This window comes from Rousettus aegyptiacus, unplaced genomic scaffold (genome assembly GCF_014176215.1).
Source record: "Rousettus aegyptiacus isolate mRouAeg1 unplaced genomic scaffold, mRouAeg1.p scaffold_m13_p_3, whole genome shotgun sequence".
Taxonomy (NCBI): domain Eukaryota; kingdom Metazoa; phylum Chordata; class Mammalia; order Chiroptera; family Pteropodidae; genus Rousettus; species Rousettus aegyptiacus.
The window spans coordinates 155,812,818-155,833,734 of record NW_023416306.1 but is presented as its reverse complement, the minus strand read 5'-3'; the positions used below and the strand labels follow the sequence as shown (position 1 = coordinate 155,833,734).

The following is a 20,917-nucleotide window of genomic DNA, read 5'->3' as shown; positions in this document are numbered from 1 at the left end:
ATACATCTGTATAACTTAAACATCAATTAATTAGAGAAAATGGAGACTGTTGGTTGATGTTGAGGAATTGTATATTTCTTGGGAAGCTCCTTTCTCTGATACATGTCATTACCCATTAAAAGTGGGTAACAACGACCTAAAAGGAAATAGCCTTTTAATGCTCTTAAGAAATACAAGGTTATATTCATTAATCCATCAATTAAAACTTACACATCATGGGCCTGAAATATTCCCAGTACACCAAGGTATTCATTATCTTAGATGAATGAATCAGAGAGGTGATAACTTCATTGCAGTGCTGATATCACTAAACCCAGCCTCCTAACCCAGACAGTTCTGCAGACTGCAAGGAACAAGGACTCACATTCCTGTCCTGCCCTTCACTCACCTTTACCCCTTGTCTCGGGATAAGGGGAGACATTGCCAAGCTGATGACATTTGAGAATCAGAGTTTAGAACAGAAAGGGCCCTAAGAGAGCATGAAACCCAATTGCCTCATTTTATTTTTGCATAACAGAGACACCAGAGGATCCAAGTAAGAATCTCAAGGTCACATATCTAAATAAAGGGCTCAGATACCCCTGGAGAATAGGGAAGATCCTCAATGCCACTGGAACCAGTGAAAGCAATCAGTATTATTATGTTTGACCTTGGAAGCCAGGGTTTCTTTTGTCCTTATACATCTGAGTCAGTCTGAGCAGACCCCAGTGGATCTAGAACCAGTTATAAAGTAGTAAATCATGGTGGACATATTTTGCTTTCTAATTGTTATAGTTTCTTTCCTATAATTATTCCCTGAATCACTGCCCTTAGTAGAGTGCATTACGATTTGCAGATTGCATCTCTATCCCCTCTGCTAGAGTATGAACTTATGGAAGACCTGAAACCATGACTTCTACAAATGTGAATCCTCCCAACTTAGCTCACCAAGCCTGGTACAGAGAAGACCTAGATACTCATTTATAGAATTGCTAAGTCAATGTTGAAATTAATTCCAAAGAATTATCGGAGCTTCATTTCCTATAATTTGGGGAACCAAAAGCCATTAAAACTGAAGCTAATTAATGTGTTGAGTATACAGATATTTTAATAATCTAACTTTAATCCTCTAAGAAAGGCACAAAATGAACTTCAGCTTTTCATGATTATATGACATACTATCAGGTGTCCAAAAAAGAGATTAGTATAGATTGATAATGGTGGTAGAAAGGGAGGGAAGTGAACAGATATAGGATGGGTTTAGATGAAGAACTGACAGATGGATGAGACAGACTGAATGAGATAGGAGAAAAATCAAGGAAAATCCAAAGGATATTGGTGATACCATTTACTGAGATGGGGAACATTAAAAGTAAAAAACATTTAAGGCAGGGAAGGGTGGTAGCTCAAGATTTGTTTTTCAATGATGTGCTTTTCAATTCTGTTTTTCAATGTTGTGATTAAGATACCTCTCACATATCCAAATGCAGATGTCAAATAGACAAGTAGATATAGAAATCTGGAATTCCAGAGAGAGTTACAGGCTACAGATCTGACTTGAGAGTCACTGACATATAGAGGTCTCTGACACCATGGCAATGGATGAGGGTACCAAAAGGCAAAGAAAAGACCCAGGACAGAGGCCTGGGCCCTTCCAATGCTTAATAATTACATAGCATGAATATAGCACAGTATTAGAGACTGTGGGGAAACAAAGCTATGCACTGTTTTTCCCTCAATGGCTTTACAGTAGAAACCTCTTACAGTAGGACCTTACGGCATAAGAGGAAAGTGTGTTCAGTGTAACGGAAAGTGCAATGGATTAGGAGTCAGGAATCATGACTGTTAAACATTCTACAGTTACTCTAAGTTAAAGTCATGTTTACTTCTTAGGGCTTCCGATTCCATGTGGAATCCAAATGTCACATCAGCCTCATCTGTAAGCAGCATCTCACCCCTCCCAGGAAGAACGTGCTGCTGCTGCTGCCCCAGGGGCACACCCAGCAATCCGAGGGGCTGGCTGAAAGGGAAGTCCCTGAGCTGGAAGCAGGGGAGCAGCTGCTGCCCGCCCTCTTTTCCTGTTGGAACAAGAGTCATTTGCGAGAACTCAAAATATCTTTCACTCTTGGTTTTCAGCTGGTGCCTGTTTCAGATGTATGAAATCCCGGGGACCAGAGAGAAGAGCAGATTTACCCCCTCCATCATATTTTCTTGGTTCTACAAACTAACATTATCAAAGGCATCTATTTTCCATGATCCCAGGATATATTTTCTTTTATCAGACAGAAATATGTCCACATGGTTGGACATCTATAATAAAACATGGCCTTATGGGTCAGGGTACCCTGAGGTTACCCATGAAAGTGCACTAAGGAAAAAGTACAGTAAGATTTTACATATACATAGAAATGATCACACATATGGGTGATCATTCATATACATTCTAGGTGACTGCCCACCTGGACAGAGCTCACTGGTGAAGGGAAAGACAAAAAAAAAAAAAAAAAAAATTAGGGCAATGAAGTTCTCTTTTTTTGAAAATGTGAGTCGTTAGTGAAAAAATCCAGAACCTACAATTTAAGAGAGATGAATCCCTTCAATCACAGTGCCTCGGGGCCCCCAGAGGTGCTCTGCTTCCTTTTGTAAGATGTAGTTAGTGAGATCTTCATTGACTGATACCTCTCTAGGTAATTATGCAGTGAATCCTCTTCCTTGACTCTGTTATTCATAGTCAGTTTTGTAGCTTGTGACCAAGAAACCCGGACTTAGTATTTATTGGTGTCCACATTTTACAGATAAGGAAACTGAGACTTGGCAGAATTAAGAGAGAAATTTGTTATAAATCACCTAGCCAATCAGTGACAGAACAAAAACAAGAATCAAGCTCCATCAGACTCTAAAATTCAGGACACTAACCACTAGGCAATCTTGACTCTAAGTGTGGCACTGTAGATTATTTTTCTCATCATAGGATGAACTTTCACTGAGTCTTATTTTCTTTCTTGCTAAATAAATGGCAAACATTCAGAAAAAAACCATCCAGGGAAGAGCGTAGAATCTGCAGTGGCCTCAAATTGAAGCTTGATGGTCCACAAATAAATCAAATCCATATCCTTGCCTACTGACAACTGGCTCCCACCAAGTGAATTAGACAGCTGGCTACACTGGCAAGAAGATGCCAATGTTGTCCCAGGTCAATTGATCACATCTTCTTTAGAGAGACAAGCTAGAATGCTTCCTCTGTACAATGGGACTTCACAGGATGACAGGTGGACTTCCAGCAGATTAAAGCATTTCAACTAAACTGACTGGCATTAAGTAGCCAAAACAGGCCTTTGCTTTTTAGGTCATGGAGACGTCTCCCACTTCGCTATGAATAACAAACCAAAATAGCTACAACTGAACAACTGGGATGGACAAATATAGCTACATCTTCTTAGAATAGTATCAGATCATGTTGAAAAATCTAAATACAACATCAAGCCAATTGTCATATGTCAAGATTTAGAGCTGCTCATCTTCACAGGCAGTAGAAGCACTCTTGTGCGAGTATGAGCAAGAGTCATCCAGTTTTACTCTAAGAGAAAGATACTCATGAAAATCAACCTCAGTCCCATAATACTCATATATTTCCTAGTTCCCTTACTTATTCTCTTGTCTTGGGCTGACGACTTCGATCTGGGAGTTGCCTGTTTGACTCATCTGCTTGCTCACTTTGTTTGAGTTCTTGGGCTATTTTGATCTATTGTCTGACCTGGGCTATCCCCAACTCTGCTTCTTCTCTGAATACCAGTTTTCAACATCCGACCTATGCTTTCTCCATTTTATATAAACAAGTGCTTCTTTCTGTCACTACTGTTCCTGACATGGGCTACCAATATCAAGGGACTGATCCCACTATGAAGCCCAAGTATAGGACTCAGTTCGGGCTAGATGGGACACACTGCCTTAGGAACTGTCTTGGACATCACATTTACTGCAAATAATGTATTCTAGACTTAGGGTTAATCCTTCTAGAAGAAAATTAAGAGAGAATGATAAACTGAGTGACCAGGTTGATGGTGTTACGGTAGGTGGGGCAGCATTCCTTGATCCAAAGGGGATCACACTTTTCCTTCGCCCCTCTTAGATGTGCCTATAGTGAACACCAAGGGTGACAGGTAGTGGAGGTCATAATTTTGTTAGAAATAGGAGACCGAAAAATCCGAGACGCCTCAGGCCCCCCTTTTCCCGACCATCACTTCTCCCGTACACACATGGGCTCTCCCATCTGCATCCCACTGTTTCCCTACAGGCCTCCAGCACAACCTCCGCCACGTGTTATCACTTTCCCCACATTGCCCTGTGTTTCTCTGGAAGGAATATACAGTCCTTGATCAGAATCGGGGGCTGCGTCAGGTTTTTTGCAACTCCAACACCTAATACAACTCCTGGAACATACCAAGGTTTCAATAAATGTCTGCTGCATGTGTGAAAAATGAATAAAAGCTACTCAAAAGCATCCCCCCTGAGGAATCAGTTTTAATAAAGAAAAACAATGTCATTGGGAAGCTCTATTTTCTTTGCTAGAAGAGTGGAGTCCTATTATTTTTACACTCCACTGATTCATTCTGAACATGTTGTCAGGAACAATGCAGGGCCAAAAAACAATTAGTGGGGGAACAAAACAATCAGTTGAACCGTCTGGAATTTGAGCGATGTATAGATCAAATGTCTTAAATTTGCTAGGCTCCTTCCCATTTGGCCAGAATGGATGACTCTTGGCTGCACTGTACCAGGAATAATTGTCCCCCATATATCCCCAATCAGCTGCCTTTTAATGACTAGTCAAAAGTGACAATGTAAAAGGTGCAGTGACTTTAACTGTACTTGGCAGATTTGGACCAACTCCCATTGATTTGCCCTTGGAATAGGTGAACGCAGAGACAACTTCCACAGATGTCTACAGTCACTGCTGCCCATCTTCAGCAACCAAAAGGCCCTTGAGTTAGGAAGAGACCCAAGAGGAAAAAGTGAGATGTCTAAAGTGACCTTCATTTCTCACACTACCTTCATAGATGGTGGAAGACCTGCAATACCCTAGCAATACTCAAAATGTCTCATGCATCTCAGAGGTCAAATGACCTATCTCTCTCCCCAACCAGCACCAGGGTAGTCTACCCTACAAAGCGGTTTGGAAAGTCCAGGAGTTTGACAGACTGGTCAGCCCCCTGTAGCCCATTTCCATTCCAGATTGCTGCCTCCTCATCTTAGCTCATATTCTGGTTGTTGCTACTCTGAAAACACAATGAACCTGAATTTAAATTCCATTAGTCCCAAGAAGACTCTTTCTCCTTCACCCCAAAGACCTGTATCTTGTTTTTGGTCCAACTGAAGGTATATATGCAGTTCTTTTGAAACACAACTAGTAATATAGATGACCTCATAAAAATCACTCCTTGAAAACATATTTGACTGGTCATCCAGTTCCTGTTCCAGGATATGTCCTCATCACCAGACTTATGATGTGTGGACAATTCTGGCCACTGGCAGTCTCTAGGAATGAGACCCTACATGTCCCTCCTCAAAATAGTCTTCTTTTCTCTGAATCTCCATGTCTTCCTAGTTTGGTCCAGCTATGGAGCCCATGCTACTGCTTTATATTATTTATTACTGCTTTTTGTATAGATGTCTCAACTCCTCAGCTACATACATGATAAGCTTTCTGAAGGCAGGAGCTACCTATTACAGATGCAGTATCCTCAAAACCCTAAAGCCACACCCTCAGCAAACACTTGATAACTATGCAGATCACTCTTTTATATAAAATAGAGACTTTCAACCCATGGACCGCCAGCCTGATTCTGTATGCTTGGCACTGAAAACAATAAACCAGGCTGCAATCTGGATATAGTTTCAGGACTGGAATCTTGTCTTGACGTCTTTTTGTTTACCTTTACTTCTGCCCTTTACCCAAACTGTAAATTCAGTGCAAATGTAAAACGTTAAAGTGTTGAAGAGAAAGGCGCTCTTCCTAGCATTCTGGCTTGTTCCAATCCATTGGCCCCTGGGGTCTGCTCCCCAGCTCTTCAGCCAGCCACCTCTCCTACGCTTCTCCCCACGTTACTCCACACTCCAGTCCATTTTAGACTTTGTCCAGCTCCTCAAATGTGCCATGGTCATCTCTTGCCTCTGTCTTTTGACACATGCTGTCCTTCCTGTCTAGGACACACACCTTTCTCCCTCCTTGCCAAGCTAACCCCTATTCGTATTTCGAGCCTCAGCTTGCATATTCCTTCCTGTAGAAGCTGTCTATGAGCCCCCAAAGGGCGAAGGCCTCCCAAACTTCTCTCTACTTTGCCTTTAATGAAGTCGATGACAATTACGACTGCAGCAATTATCAGTACTCATTAAATGCTTACCATAGTCCAGGAACCTACTGACTCACTTCATCATCTTCAAAATCTTGTGAAGAAGGTACCTGATTATTCGCATTTCACAGATGAGGGAATCAAGTCTCAAAGATATTGATTATCTTGATAAGGTTCACATCACTCCATGACGGACAGATTTCTCACGCAGTCTGGCCCCAGAGTTCATGTTCTTAACGAATATATCATATGCCTCTTATAAAATGTGTCACCTTTAAAATTACTTATTAATGGCTAAATATGCAACAAGGCAGCAAGCTCTGTAAGAATGGGGCAGGGTCTGTCTTGTTCAATACTATATTTCTAAAGCCTAACCCAAGAGTTAGCATGCAGAAAGCACCAAAAAGCATGAGTTAAATGAATAAATGAAACAGAGATTTGGTTAATTCATCCAAAATCTCAAAAGAGATGTAATCACCCTCTCCAAATAGATGTCTGATACTTAATCAAAAGAGTATCATGATCATGGTAATGTTCCCTTTCTGCAACTCAGCCCTAGTCAAACAAATCCATGTATCCAGAGCTAGAAATGGTATGATCTGGAAAGAAATAAACCCAAGAAAACTCTTCTCTAGAAGAAAGCAAGCACAAGTAGGTCCAAAGGTAGCACCTGTGGTAGCAAAGAAAGCACCAGTAGTCCATCCAGGGACACAGCTGCAGCAGCTACACCCTCTAAGACCCAACGTGCCTCCCACGAGGGCCGACTTACCCCTTTCGCAGGTTCTTCCCCAGTAGCCGGTGCCCGTACAGTCGCAGATGAAGCGGTTCCAGCCGTCCTTGCACATGGCGTTGTTCTTGCAGGGGTAGCTGTCACACTGTTTAGCGCTCATCCGTGAACAGGAGGACTTGACGCCCGCGGCGTTCTGCATCTCCGCCAGCTGCCGGATGTTCTTGCTGCGCCCATCGATGAACAGGTCGCGGATGCAGCCCACATAGCCGTAGTTGAGCATGGCGGTCCAGAGCTCGGTGGGCAGGATGAGGCCAGCGCGGTTCTCCGGCAGCCCGCCCAGATACATGTCCCCCTCCAGATCCAGGATCTCGCTCTCCCCACTGGCAGTGAAAGGCGTGCGCCTGCTGTTCACTGATATGGTACCTGCGATGGGAGAACAGAAACAGAGTGAGCTAACAGCTTCCTGGCATTGCAGATGAGGCTGCCAGTCAATGAACCAAATGCAAGGAGCCCACCAGGTGACTTCGAGACTAGTGTCACTGGACCAGGGGAGAACAATGCAAGCAAGGGAACAAAATGCTGCAACATGCTGGAAAGGACAATGCAGGTAATGTGGTTCCCATCTCTGCCAGGTAATACAGCCTAGCCCACAGGAGACAGGCCATCCCAGTGGCCTAGTACCTAGTCTGATGTCTTTTTTCCTATCTAGAAGTCCTGGCTGAGAGGTCACATACCATATGGGCTGAGTTCCTGCCTGTGTTTAAATCCCAGCTCCACCATGTACTAGCTATAATCTTGAAGAACACACCTCACCTTCCTGGGCCTTAGTTTCCTCACTTGTAAAATGGGAACATAATTGCCCCCACCTCATGAGTTGGTATGATGATTAAATGAGCTCATATATGTAAAGTCCTACTTACTCTGTGCCTGGGGCAGAGTAAGGGCTCTGTAAGTGCTCGCCTACATCTTCACCACTGGCTCGCCACCCCCAAAGGATGGAGCCTTCCATGCGCCGATACCCTCCACACTGGCATTGGCCACCAGGCCCGCCAGTGAACATCTGGGGCATTGCCTTTGATAAGTTTTAACCAGAACATGATTCTTCATTTATTTAACAAACATGTATTGAACACCTGCTCTGCCTCTGGTATGGTTCTACACACAGATAAACTTGACAGGCACATCCCTGTTCTCGTGGAGCTGATGTCCCAGAGCAGACGGACGGACACTAAACAAATCACCCAACAAACAAGAGAAATTGGCTCAGGGTGGGTGTTAGGAAGAAAGTAAAATGGGTGCCGTAGCAGCAGCCCACGGGTTCCACTTTAAAGTGTATAGTCAGTGGAGGCCTTTTTGAGCAGGCGACAGGTGAGCTGAAACCAGAATGCTGAGAAGGGTCCAACCGTGCAGAGTCCAGGGGTTTGAATATGCCAGGCAGAGGGAATGATGCCGACGAAGAACCCAGGGGAGGCGGGGCTGTGGCTAGGGTAGAAAAGGCAAAGGGCCGTGAGCAGGAGACCAGGTCAGAGAGACTGGTGCTCATGACATTACAGAGCCTGACCTGGGGACTTGGGAACAAGGATTCTAGTCCTCAATGGTGAAAATAACCCAAGTCCGGTCCCTGAGTCACTTACAGCTCAATTTCCTGAAGTGTAAAATCAAGGTGATATAGAAACATCATGCCATGAAATTATTTTGTAAAAATTATTCAGTATTCTTAAAGTGTTTTATTGGTACCAAGATAACTGGGTCGTACCATCCATCAGCCAGCCTTCACTTCTGTCTGAATCTCAATTCTCTAAACTATGAAGGGGATATGGCTTGAGGACTGAGAAGATCAGCTGAGATTAAGAGTGTGACCTACACTCTAAATTACAAAGTCAACACAGGGGTAGAAAGAGCATGAAGGACCTCAGGGAGGATTAAGCCAGCAGCTTGCTTCCCCTGCACTCTTCCTAGAAGTTTTCTCTTGGAGAAATCTCTCCTTTGCCTTTTTTTTTGTTTGTTTTTAATCTTTTAAAAACCTACGTAACAGTAATAATGTCCTGGCCACTATTTAAGTACTTTATGTGCTTTTGGGGGGACTTTTTCCTTAAAACAATCTTGTCAGATAGGAGTTACTATGTCCACTATTTCACAAATGAGTTGGTTTGTAACTCCTCTCTTACACACTTTGCCCTCAACATATCTATAGAAGTAACAACCCTCTCTGATCCCCAAGCTAAGGAGAGGAGCATCTACTGCCCCATAAGGACAGTATTTAAATGCTGGAGCCTGAATTACACCCTGAGGGAAATCTGTCAGCTGGGTGTGTGACCACAACTGTTTTGAATGCACTTATCAAGTCTTAAAAATCAGTCGCCCAACTGAAGTGTGATCACAAAAGTATTTCTAGATCACCTCTCGGTCACACTCTTCAGAATGAGCAAGGAAAGAGGCACCACATTTGGGTGCAATGATGTTTTTATAACTATTCATTTTAGAATAGGTTTATAACTCAAAACAACATACTACAAAATATCCTCATGAAGAAATGACATTTAATAGATCATATTAAAATTTTAGGTTACACTGTTTTCACGGGACAATTATTTGTTAACTTGGTAAACAAGAATAGGTTTTGATCAAATTTATCAGTATTTCAAAGTACTGGCCAAGGTTATAGCTCCCAGGTATGAAATCCAAGGCTTCTGAAATCCAAACACATCTGTCAAAGCTGGGTTCACTGATGGTTCTAACAAAACAAAACTGCTCTACTTGAAAAAGCAGTTAGCACTTAGAATAAACAGAAGGAGATAAATGGCAATTTTATGGGTTCTAGCCTCCCTGTGACACAGGTAGGTAACGTTTAAGCTGTGACAGGGCCTGGGTTAGCCAGTCACGAAACCCATCAAAACTTACCCGCCTCCAGAGACCCAAATGCATGGTCTCAAAAACCAACAAGAGCATTCCCTTTATAATTCTGAGGCAGCTTTATGGCTCCACCCCTGCTGACATTTTAAGGATAAACTTAAGAGAAAAAGAGAGAGATATAGCCTCCAGAAAAAAATAATTTTTGTGTATTTTTCTGTTAAAAAAAATACAAACTTTATTCTTGCTCAAAAGCACACTTAATTTGGAGCCTCTTGGATCTGATCAGATTTCAGATAATCAATAAAGCATCCTATAGGGCAATAAGCCATCCAGGGCTGCAATCTGCCACCCGTCTGCCCTCTGCACCCATCCAGCGCCTCCAAAGGGCAACTCTGTTCATCTCCATCATCACTCTAGCTCTGGAATTATGCAGAAAAGCCATTCCTGGCTACAGCCTTTGGGGGGAGGGATACGTATTTCTTTCTATTATTTGCCAAATTCACCTAGAAAGAAAATCTCCAAATGGAAGACTTTTTGTGTTTACCAGGAGAGTGAATCCTTAAAATCTACAGCAAATACAGCAAGACCCTTCCTGAGTATAACACTACCTAAATGGAGAATCGGAAAATACGTGGAAAATTCAAATGCTTTAACTACCACTTCAGGTTAAATGTCCTTTCTGATGGCACAGAATGTGACCTTCATTGCCGCACAGTCCACAAAGAAAGCTAACAGACTGCTCAGGCTTTCAAAAGCTCCAGACTATTTGTAGGGTTTTCGTTTCCCTCCCTCTCTCTGTTATTATTCCGGAGTGGCTATGTACTGCCTAGGGCTAGCTTGTTTGATCTGCGGCTGCAGAAACAAACAAAGCCATTTAAACCAAATGTAAAAGGTTAGGAAGAAGAAGGGAGAGTTACTGAGGTCTGAGCAAAGAATGAAATACAGGCTTTCATACCAAAGAAAGGCTTTAAATTGAACATGACTTCAGGAAAAATCAATTTTCCTTTTCCTTTCTTGTCATAATTTTTCCCTGCAACATGGTTCTTGCCAATTATTGAAGGGTGTATCACTGCATAAACCCTTGCACAGTAAAGCTGATCCTACAGAGTAACCACATAATGCAGCATCTGTGATGTCATAATTGGTTCCCATGGCGATGAGAAAAAGAAGAATAAAAGAAAGGAAAAACCATCACATCAGTGACATGACAGTTGCTTTGTAGCTGTGGAAATGCTACTTGAAAACCACCCTTAGCTCCAGGGTCTTGGAGCTATCACTGAGATGACTGTGCAATGAGTGACAGGGTAGATGAGGAGCAGAATTTGAGCCGTTGAGGAGACAGGTGTCTTGCTCAAAAAACAACAACAACAACAACAACAATCTAACAACAATCATTAAAGAGAACAGCATAAGAGTCAGCAAGCATGCAAGTGCAAAAGTTAAAAAATATAAAGCCAGAAACAAACTGAGAAGCCAAAGCTTCCCTCTAGTCTCAGTGACCTACGCCGCCTCTTCCTACCTGATCTGCCATCTCGCTGAATGTCCACATGGTACCATTCTCCATCGTTGGCTTTCTTCTGAGTGGCTTTCACTTTGATGGTGCCAGAGCCCATGTCAAGCAGCAGGTACAGGTTGCCATCAAGGAGTTCCACGGCAAAGAAGTCCACCTTGGTGTTCTTCTGGCTCCGAGCATCCTTCCTCTCCTGGGGCTTGCCATGGGTGAAGAGGATCAGGCCATTGGGCTCAGTGGTGCGGAAGTCAAAGGAGATGGAACCCATGCGTTTGGTGTTCCATTTGGGCAAGCTGATATAAGCCTCTGGGGTCTCAAAGTTGATGGGGTCCAGCGTGGCCACGTTCTCGCACTTGAAAACAACTTCACCGTAGATTTTCATCTTGGTATCCCCGATCCGGGCCAGGCGAGACAGCTCCAGACGAATGTCATTATTCTTATAAACAACCTGTCAAAAGCCAAACAAGTGCCACATGAATCAATTTGCTAACAGTAATCATCTATTGCTCACAGGGCACTCAGGAAAGAGACCCAAGACAAGGCTTCAGGATACGATAGTTTGAAACGTTATGAGAAACATGAGATACAGCATTTGGAAAGCATCTGAAGAGACCTCTGAGATGTACACAAGCCCTAAATAAGCTCCCACATTTCCATTCTATTCTTTTTGTCTGTCTCCTTCTGGCCAATTTTTGTTTTGCCAGAAAGTTATACAACATAAGCTTGCAAGTAGAAGTCAAGAGAGATTGAATTACACAAATGCAAATATTTATGTACAAAGATATTAATTAACGTGTTCTCAGTTAAAGACCAGCTTGAAACGACCTAAATGACCACCAATGATAGACTGGCACATCTTCACGATGAAAAATTTTATGGTCCCTAAAAACCAAGTAGTACCTCCAATTTTGATGTGGATGCTCTCCAAGTAATACTACAAGTGAAATTAGCAAGAAACAGATCAGAGCATGCATTATGCTATCATTGTAGAAAGTGTGTGTTTGGGGGGAGGGAAGTGTTACAGGTATATATGCTCATAAATGCATAAAAGATCTTTAAAACACAAGAAACTATAAAATTGTCACTAGAGAGTAGATTTATCAAATTAATATTCAGGGATGTGAGGGAGACTTACATTTCACAGTACTCTATTGTATTTGATTTTTTTTTTAACTGTGTGGGTATACTGCTTAAAGAAAATGATTAAGTGTTAAGAGTTGGCAGGGAAGGAGATCTGTGTTCTTTGCACATTGTTTATGTCACCTAGATACGTATAGTGAGAGAATGAAACAACCTAACAAACAAAAAATATATATATATTATGACTTTCTAAACCTGGTATAATCCACATAAAAGGAGGGATTAATCTTATTTGCCAAAATTAGAATTTTTCAAAAAGGTTCTGCTGCTAATGCACTAGCCTGAGATAAGTCCTGGACCTCTGATCTCTAAGCAATGTCACATGTATAAAATAAATAGAAAGAAAATGGAAGGGAAAGGCTAACATTAAAGCACTGATTATGCCAATCACTTTGTTATGTCCTGTACATTATCTTACTCAAATTCTAAGTCAGGGTCCAGATTTAGGTTCAAGTCAGTCCCACGTTCACTACTTAGAAGGTATGTGACCTTGGCAAAGTTATTTAATTTATCTGGGTCTGTTTTCTCCTCTGAAAATAGGAACATAGGAGGAAATGATTTTCTAAGAATGAAATGAGTTGATACATGTAGAGCACTTAGGAATGACACACATAGTGAAGATATAAAGCTCTAAACTATTTTGAGGAGCAGTGGTTGTAGTTGTTGTTAATCTGATTTCATCATATCCACAGCCCAGAGAAGGCTGTGTTATCAACTCCATCTTCAGTAAAATAATAAGACTTAAGTGTGGAAATAAGTCTTACAATCCATCTCAGTGATAAAAAGTTAACTGGATGAGTTGTTCCAGCACCTCTCATTTAATCCCTAACATCCAGCTGTACAACTGCTTCCCTTCTCTCCCCTATCACCAGGAGAGAACCAAACAGGGCTGTCTGCCTTTTACCATATCCCAATGACAAAAAATTGAAACTGCCTCACCTGTGATACGACCCTGTCCTTGAGCTTAACCATAGTCAACAATGCTGAAAATAATGATACCAATACTACCAGGCACAATGCTAAGAATCTAAGACCCACTATCTCATTAATTCTGACAACACCCATCTGAAATGTCCCCACCATTTCCCCATTTTACCAATGCAGAAACGGACGTGGAGAGTAGTTAGGGAACTGGTCCTCAGTCACAGTGCTGGTGAGTGACAGAGCAGCACTTGAACCCAGGGTGCTGGGCTCCAGAGTCCACATGCTTTACCACTGTGAACACTAGATGCCAGGGTCTGCGAGCAGCTCCCATGAAGCATCGCCAACATTATGTGGAAAGTCATGCAGATTCAACTCCCCACCCCCAAAACTGAATTTTACATCGTACCTCTACTGGACAGACCATGAGCAAATGGGAAACAGTGCAGAATCCTTAGGCAGACACTTAAGTGAGTGAACCAGAAAACAAGTAATAAAAGTTTAATGACTGACAGTTTCTCCTTTCTAAACACAACTATTAAGCCCCAGCATATGAGATCTCTCTGTCATAACCAAACTCTGGCTTCCTCTACACTGGGTTAAATGTCTACGACTGGAGCTCCTTGTCAAGGTTAATTATTAATGCATTAGCAATACCTCATCCCAAAGGGACAGACTGAGGCTTGGCTCCATTGAACAATAAATGGAAAGAGAGTTCAGGCATCCCTACAGGAGGCGCGAGGAAAAAAAGAAAAAAAAAGTCTTTTAACAAGATGCAGAGTCCTGTGAAGGGGACGTCTTCTGTGAGAATGGTACACAGCTGAGACTGGGACAGAAGGTGAATAACTAGAATGCAGATTTCCAGAGAGACAGGCAGAAGAGCAAGGGCCAGAAACTGCCAAAGATAACCAGACTTCTCTCAAAAGCTCTTCGAAGGTGAGCTCTCTATCTACTCTCTGACCCTGAAATTACTTGTCTACAAATGCAGTTTCCGCATCTTTCTTACTAAGGGTCAGGTAACCTCTGCGTTCTATTTTGTTCATTACCTTGTCTTCTCCACCTGCCCAGTGTAGGGCCATGGCCACAGCCATGCAGAAACATACCAGCACCTTGGGTAGGACACGAAGGCAAGAAACCCTACTGGACCTCCTTGCAAGGTAAATTAGCATATGGTACAGTGTTCTCTGTAAAATCAGACTTTCAACTAAATCAAAGTCCCCAACTGATGACTGAACTAGAAAGAGATGTGGCATCAAGTGACAGAAAGCAGCCTTGGCTGACAAGTTACCCCAAGGAGGAGCAATTAAAGACAAAGTAGAAATGGCTCCCCATGGGGGAAGATGTCACACAGCCTGGGGGACAGAGTCACAAAGAATGACAAGCTGGTCTTTCTACTCACAAGCTTGTAAAAACTGCTGCTTGGACTCACACCTCCTGCTCAGAAGGCCAGACAGTAAAACAGTTGAGGACAAAGTCTGAGTTAAGATAGACTCTCTCAGAAATGTACTTGTATGCCTCCATAATCTTTAATACAGAGGAACACAAAACAATACCAGGAGTAAGGCAAGCTATCGTAGCAGGGGCAATATAATAAAAATACTTGCCACCTATTGAGTGCCCACGATGTGCCAGACACTTTTAAAAACACTACTGTATATCACCTACATTAAACATGTAAAGTAGGTGCCATGAGACCCATTTTACAGAAATGAGGCTCAGAGAGGATAGCTATGACCAAGATCACAAAGCCCATTAAAGGCATAGCCAGGACTTGAACCCAGATCTTTCTGATTGCACTGGAGCAAGGAGTGCCAGCTTCTAGACTCTGCAGTAGCCTATACCTACCCAGGAAACAGAAACCTCTTTGTCATGCACAAATCCACACGCAGCTCTCTCCTGATGTTCAAAGACCATCACACCTGGCATGTCGCTCTCTAAGATGCCTTCTCCTCCCTGCACAGAGTCACCCTGGAGGCCTCTGTATGAACTCGGGTGGTAGAGCTTCCACATATTTGTCCCACGGGTTTCCCAGGCTACAGGGCCGTCCTCTCCTCTCAATCTCTTTAAATGGTGCCTCTTCACTAGGATCTACATCCAAACCCATTCTGGGCCCTAGTTGGCTGCTCCGGTCCTGGCTGATCCCTGCCATTTGATAAACTTAGAATTTGCCTTCCAGTGACAAAGCTATCTTCCCTATTGCCTAAACCATCTCCCATAACTGGAAAAAAAAAAAAAAGACTATTCTAATTTATATGATGCACTTTTTACAATTAAACTCTTCCACGATGCTTGTGTTACATGGCAGGTCGCCGAGGGTGAATCTAATGGGGAGAAAGTCCCAGTTCCCAGAAGGATTTCTCTTTGCCCTCGTCTATCTCATCCCAGGCCACTCTGTTTCCCATTTTCTGAGAACATGTTTCCATGTATTTTGTTGTAGATGCCACGTCCCTACGCACTCCAGTGAGGGAACTAGAGGGAAGCGGGGAGCGTGGGCAGGTGCCTTGCAGTGTCCAGATGGCTTCTTGGTACAATTTCTCCTGTTGAGGAATAGGAGGTTTACCATCTGGCCTTTCTATCCCCTTGTTTTTAGAGCACCTTTAACTCTCTGTGGGTCCACATATAGGACAATTTCAATAAAAACAACCAGGTCAACTTGCAAGACCATAATTTATAGGTCCATGACTTCATGACTGAGCACCACTGCTCCGATCCAGGTCAGTGGAGGATGTTTGAAGGTCGGGACGCCAGGGGACAGTCTCTCAAGTGTATAGGTTAGACAAAACAGAACCGTGAGAAGCTTTGATGTGGAACAGTGTCGACTATAAATCCCAATAAAGCCTTTCAAATCTATACCTACGTGTGGAGCCGTTCACATACAGCAAGTAAAAGACAAAGACAGATTTCTCTGCCACCCAAATTTAATCCTTTGACAATAGATAATAATGAAATGGGCTTTTTCTCCTCAGCTCCAGGATGGTGTAGCTTCTAGACAAACTTCTGGACTAATCTTATTATTGTGTAACATTTCTACTCAGGGCAAATGAATAAGAAGCACTGTGAAAGAACCTGGCCGCAGAATCACACATCCTCCTTTCTCTACCCTACTTCCCCTCTGTCCTGCAGGCAACTGATGACTCTGGTCTGCTGTAATTTCCCCTCCTAGGAACTGTTGGCTCCACTCATTTGTCACTCACAACCCTCGACCTTGCTGTCTTTGAATAAGCACAGGTCTTGTCTTCTCGACAGACCTCAAACATCTTATCAGCAAAACGTATGCATTACAACTTTTAAAATCTGAAATGGCACCTAGCTATCCTGCTGCTCAGTAAATGCTATATCTTCATTTACTTAGATGCTGGACTCAAATGGCAATACCAGGTAAGAACATAGCCTCTGCAGTCTCGCCAGCCAGGGTTTGAGTCCAGCTTCACCCTTGCCAGCTATGTGACCTTGGACAAAATATTTAATTTGTCTCAGACTCAGGTTCTTCAACTACAGAATGTAAATAACGAGTCTTGCTTCACAAGGTTGTAAAAAATAAATGAGATGATACTATCACATACAGAAGTACTTTACACAGTTTCTGGCCCTTCAAAAGTACTCAATAAATGCTAGTTATCATTATAATTTTGTTATTTTCTGTGAAAAGCCAGAACTAAATCAACAGACAGTTTAGCCTGGCATGGAATCATTAGGAAGATGAGATTCTTTCTGAGAATAAGTCGTAAGCCTATCACAACTCAAGAGACAGGTCTGGAACTAGTGACAGACTGGATTTAACAAACTCTGAAACAAAAAAAAAATTTTAAATTATATATGTATAATTGCATAATGTGGCATTTATACTACATATAAATGTCTAATGCTGGTTTTTCCCTGTTCCTTTCTCTCTCTCTCTCTCTCTCTCTCTCTCTCTCTCTCTCTCACACACACACACACACACACACACACACACACACACATCCCCCATACATCTGCACAGATTTAGGATTCATTATCATTAACATCGTTTTCTATCACAGTGTACCACTGACCAAACTCCAACAGCGAAGTCCAAGCACAAATGTGGCAGCAGATGGTCCTCTTAGCTTCCAAAGTCAGAAGAACCTAATATTTGGCATAGCCAGAGCCACATCTGCATCTCTAGTCTTGCTAACAGGGGTCAATAAACTAACTGCCTGCTGAGCTGCAGCTGACATCCAACCTGGGGCCCCAAGTCCCTACTGCTACATACCCTGCACACCACCATTTTCATGCTTTATATTCTGTTAACAATGATCAGGATGCGCCAAAGATAAAAACTAAGCCCCAGAGATAGAAAATGGGAACTGAGTTTCAGATTTGCAAGGCAGGAGCCAAAAAAATGTCTACATTCTAGGGCTTGAAATAAAGGTCAAAAAGACTCTAGATAAAGTTGAAACAAGTAGAATGTTGGCAGTTAATTAAATTTTTTAAATGTGTGATCTAATACATTGTGGGTCTAATATAACATATCTGGTAGCTGGACCTCACCAGGGACCACCAATTGATAATCTCTTATCTGTGGTTCCATTTGTGAAATGGTGGCCAAGAAAATGATGCAATTTCTATTTGGCTCCTTTTTTTAAAATTATTATTTATGCCTACAGCACCTGCTCTTCTTAGGTGGTCTCCCATCCAAGTACTAACCAGGCCTGACCCTGCTTAGCTTCTGAGATTAGATATCAGGCTTGTTCAGGTGGCATGGCCATAGACAGTGGACCATGGCTCCACTGGGGTGCGAACCTGGGACCTTCTGCGTGTAAAGCAAACATGCTAACTGCTACATTATGGAACCACATCCACATTTGGCTCCTTCTAATGGCACTATTATGGACCTCTAGTCTGTAAAGAGACATAAAGCAAACTGGAGTAACACGAACAACTCCAGGTGAATTATCGTTGAACCAGCAAAGTCCTTAGTTCCTTCCCCATTTGAAGAAAGTATCCAGTATACAAAACATGCAAGCCTTAAATGGAGTGGGAGAGGCAGGAAGGGAGGGAGAGAGGGAAGGGGGAGGGAAAGACAAAGGGGAGGGAGTGGGAGAGTGTGAGAGGGAGAGGGGGAGGGTGTATGCTGTGAACCAGTTACTCTGCCCCCCATGAATCAAACCTCCATATGCGCCAGCCCAACAGCCTTGCTAATGACACAGGTCATTACCACTTGCACTTAAGACTTAGATAAACATTTATTTGTCTGATGGAGTCTTTGTGAGAGGGACATAATCAGATAGGTTTATTCTCAGCTCTAGATAGTAAGAAGTTGAGAAAGATTTCTAATTCTGGGCACAGTTACAGTGAAGGCCTCATTTTTTTTCTCAAGAAGAAATTTCTTAGGAAGTTTATGCAGTTAAAAAAAAAAAAAAAAGCTGATGACGGACAGGTGGCCATACGTTCCTATATCCCATAGAAAAAAATTTCAGCCAGTCAAGTTTGTAGGATATTTAGGATACTGTAAAGGCTCAGTCTATCGCAAGAAATATGATTTGCTGATGCAGGCTTTTTATCATCCTCACAGAGTCTACTAGACTTCTACTAAATTCATGCAGCAAGAACTTGGCCTACTTAGACCACAGACTTGACACAGACAGACCCAGGCAAAGAAATGAGATGTGAACTTGCATGTGTGGGCCATAGCTCTCCAAGACAGGCCTTGTCAATGGATAGTGAAAAAGAAAAACTTTCTAGATAAACTAGAGACGTTTGCCAGATGATCCTTCTGGCCACCCCTGGATAGCAAACTCTCCAATCTCTCAGAGTCATGTTGGCAAATATGTGTTTCTACTCTTCCTTCCTGGCAGATGGCATTTACTGTTAATTGGCGTCATTCTATTCTACTCCATTTCCCATTAAACCCAGATAGAGCCTCAGAATTCTTCTCTAGGCAGCACTCAAGAAAATTACCACCAGTTACTAAGAGATGGGACTGGAGGTGGACCTTGTTATCCTCTAATACAAAAGCCAACGTAATGTAAATTGACTAGCTATACTAGAATATTGGAAACAAAAATTCATGTAAATATGTTAAATAACCTTTAGTTTTCACTACTAAAGAAACATAAAGTATAACTCCTGCCACCAATACACTGAGAAAATGTTGGAGGGTGCTTAAAGAGGGGATATGTTTTATACTAGAAATGAAGTGAAATGTATATGTCACTCCAGTTAATGAATCTGCAAAGGCCCATGATCAGAAACTTGACTCAGATGGTATCTCCCTCCCTCTCTCCCCTCTACTTTCCAAGAATGGCACGATTATGGTCCCCTAGTCTGCAAGCTAGTCTTTGTCTTTGTCATCTTCCTTGCCCTTCTTCCTTCCCACTCTTGCACATCCTCTTACAAACATGTACTGACTTTGTGTTGCACACTGGAATAGGCGCTTATGGCCCTCTAGTCTGTAAACACAGAGTTTGGGATATGGCAACCAATGTATCCCCAGTGTGTAGCAAAATGCCTGCCACATAGTAGGGGCTCAATAAATACACTCTAACTTCTTACATTTACTTATGCACTAAACAGACTTGCCCAGCAAACACCTAAATTTCCTTCTGTCTTAGAATATCTGATGAGGGCGCCAACCTAACTAGAGTGAAAGTTACATGTCACAAAGCAGAGGAACTAAGATCAGATGAGTAGGTGGTACCTGACTATGAAAAGTTCTAAAAATACAGACATTATGCAATTGGGGAAAAAAGGAACCATTAGAGTAGAAAGGAAGCCTTTAGCAGGTTGATTAGAAAGGTGACAAAATGTAAAAGGTGCCTTCCTGAATCACTAGGAATCTACTGTTATTTTTATTCCAAAGACTAGAAATGACTTTAATCGTCTCACTGTTTTCCCTGGGGATAACATGCCATTCCCTGCTTAAAATCCTTCAATGGTTCTTTATCAACTTCAGAATCAAACACAAACTTTTAAGCATTATATAAAAGACTCTTCCTGATCTAGTCTCTACCTCATCATCAATAGCCTTGCCAAAGTTCAGGATTCTTCCACTAAACCATCCCCAGGATAAGCCTTACCTGAATTATCTATCTGAATGACTACTGCTCACCATTTGAGGCTCAATTCAGGAATGGGAAGCCTTCAGCAACATTCTTGCTTTTTCCACTCCCACCCACAGCTCATTTCCTCCTCTCTCCTCCCATGGCTCCATATTCTAACTGATGTCATAGAAATTACCATGTTGTGCTATAACTGTCTGTCTCCCCCAACAGACTGAGAGCTTCTCAAGTGAAGGACACTGTGCCTTTTTTCTCTGTTTCTCTAAGTGCCTATTCCAGTGTATAACACAAAATCAGTACATGTATGTAAGAGGATGTGGAAGAATGGGAAGGCAGAAGGGCAAAGATGATGATAAAGGCTACTTTCTGATGCCTCTAAATCGGTGAGATCTATAATGCAAAAAGTAGCCTC

At 42.4% G+C, this 20,917-nt stretch overlaps 1 protein-coding gene across 28 annotated transcripts in view; it reads right to left on the bottom strand.

Annotated features, from left to right (window-relative positions):
- NRXN3 (neurexin 3) overlaps positions 1–20,917 on the bottom strand; it is a 1,418,420-nt gene that overhangs the window by 943,602 nt on the left and 453,901 nt on the right. For all 28 annotated transcript variants that reach the window (XR_004956343.1, XR_004956344.1, XR_004956345.1 and 25 more), the window contains 2 exons: positions 11,432–11,870; positions 7,099–7,482 (listed from right to left, as the gene is read on the bottom strand). Coding sequence is in view for 25 of the 28 variants with exons in the window: in XM_036239437.1 (XP_036095330.1) it covers positions 7,099–7,482; positions 11,432–11,870 (823 nt within the window). In the remaining 3 variants the exon portion in view is untranslated. The remainder of the gene's footprint in view (positions 1–7,098; positions 7,483–11,431; positions 11,871–20,917) is intronic.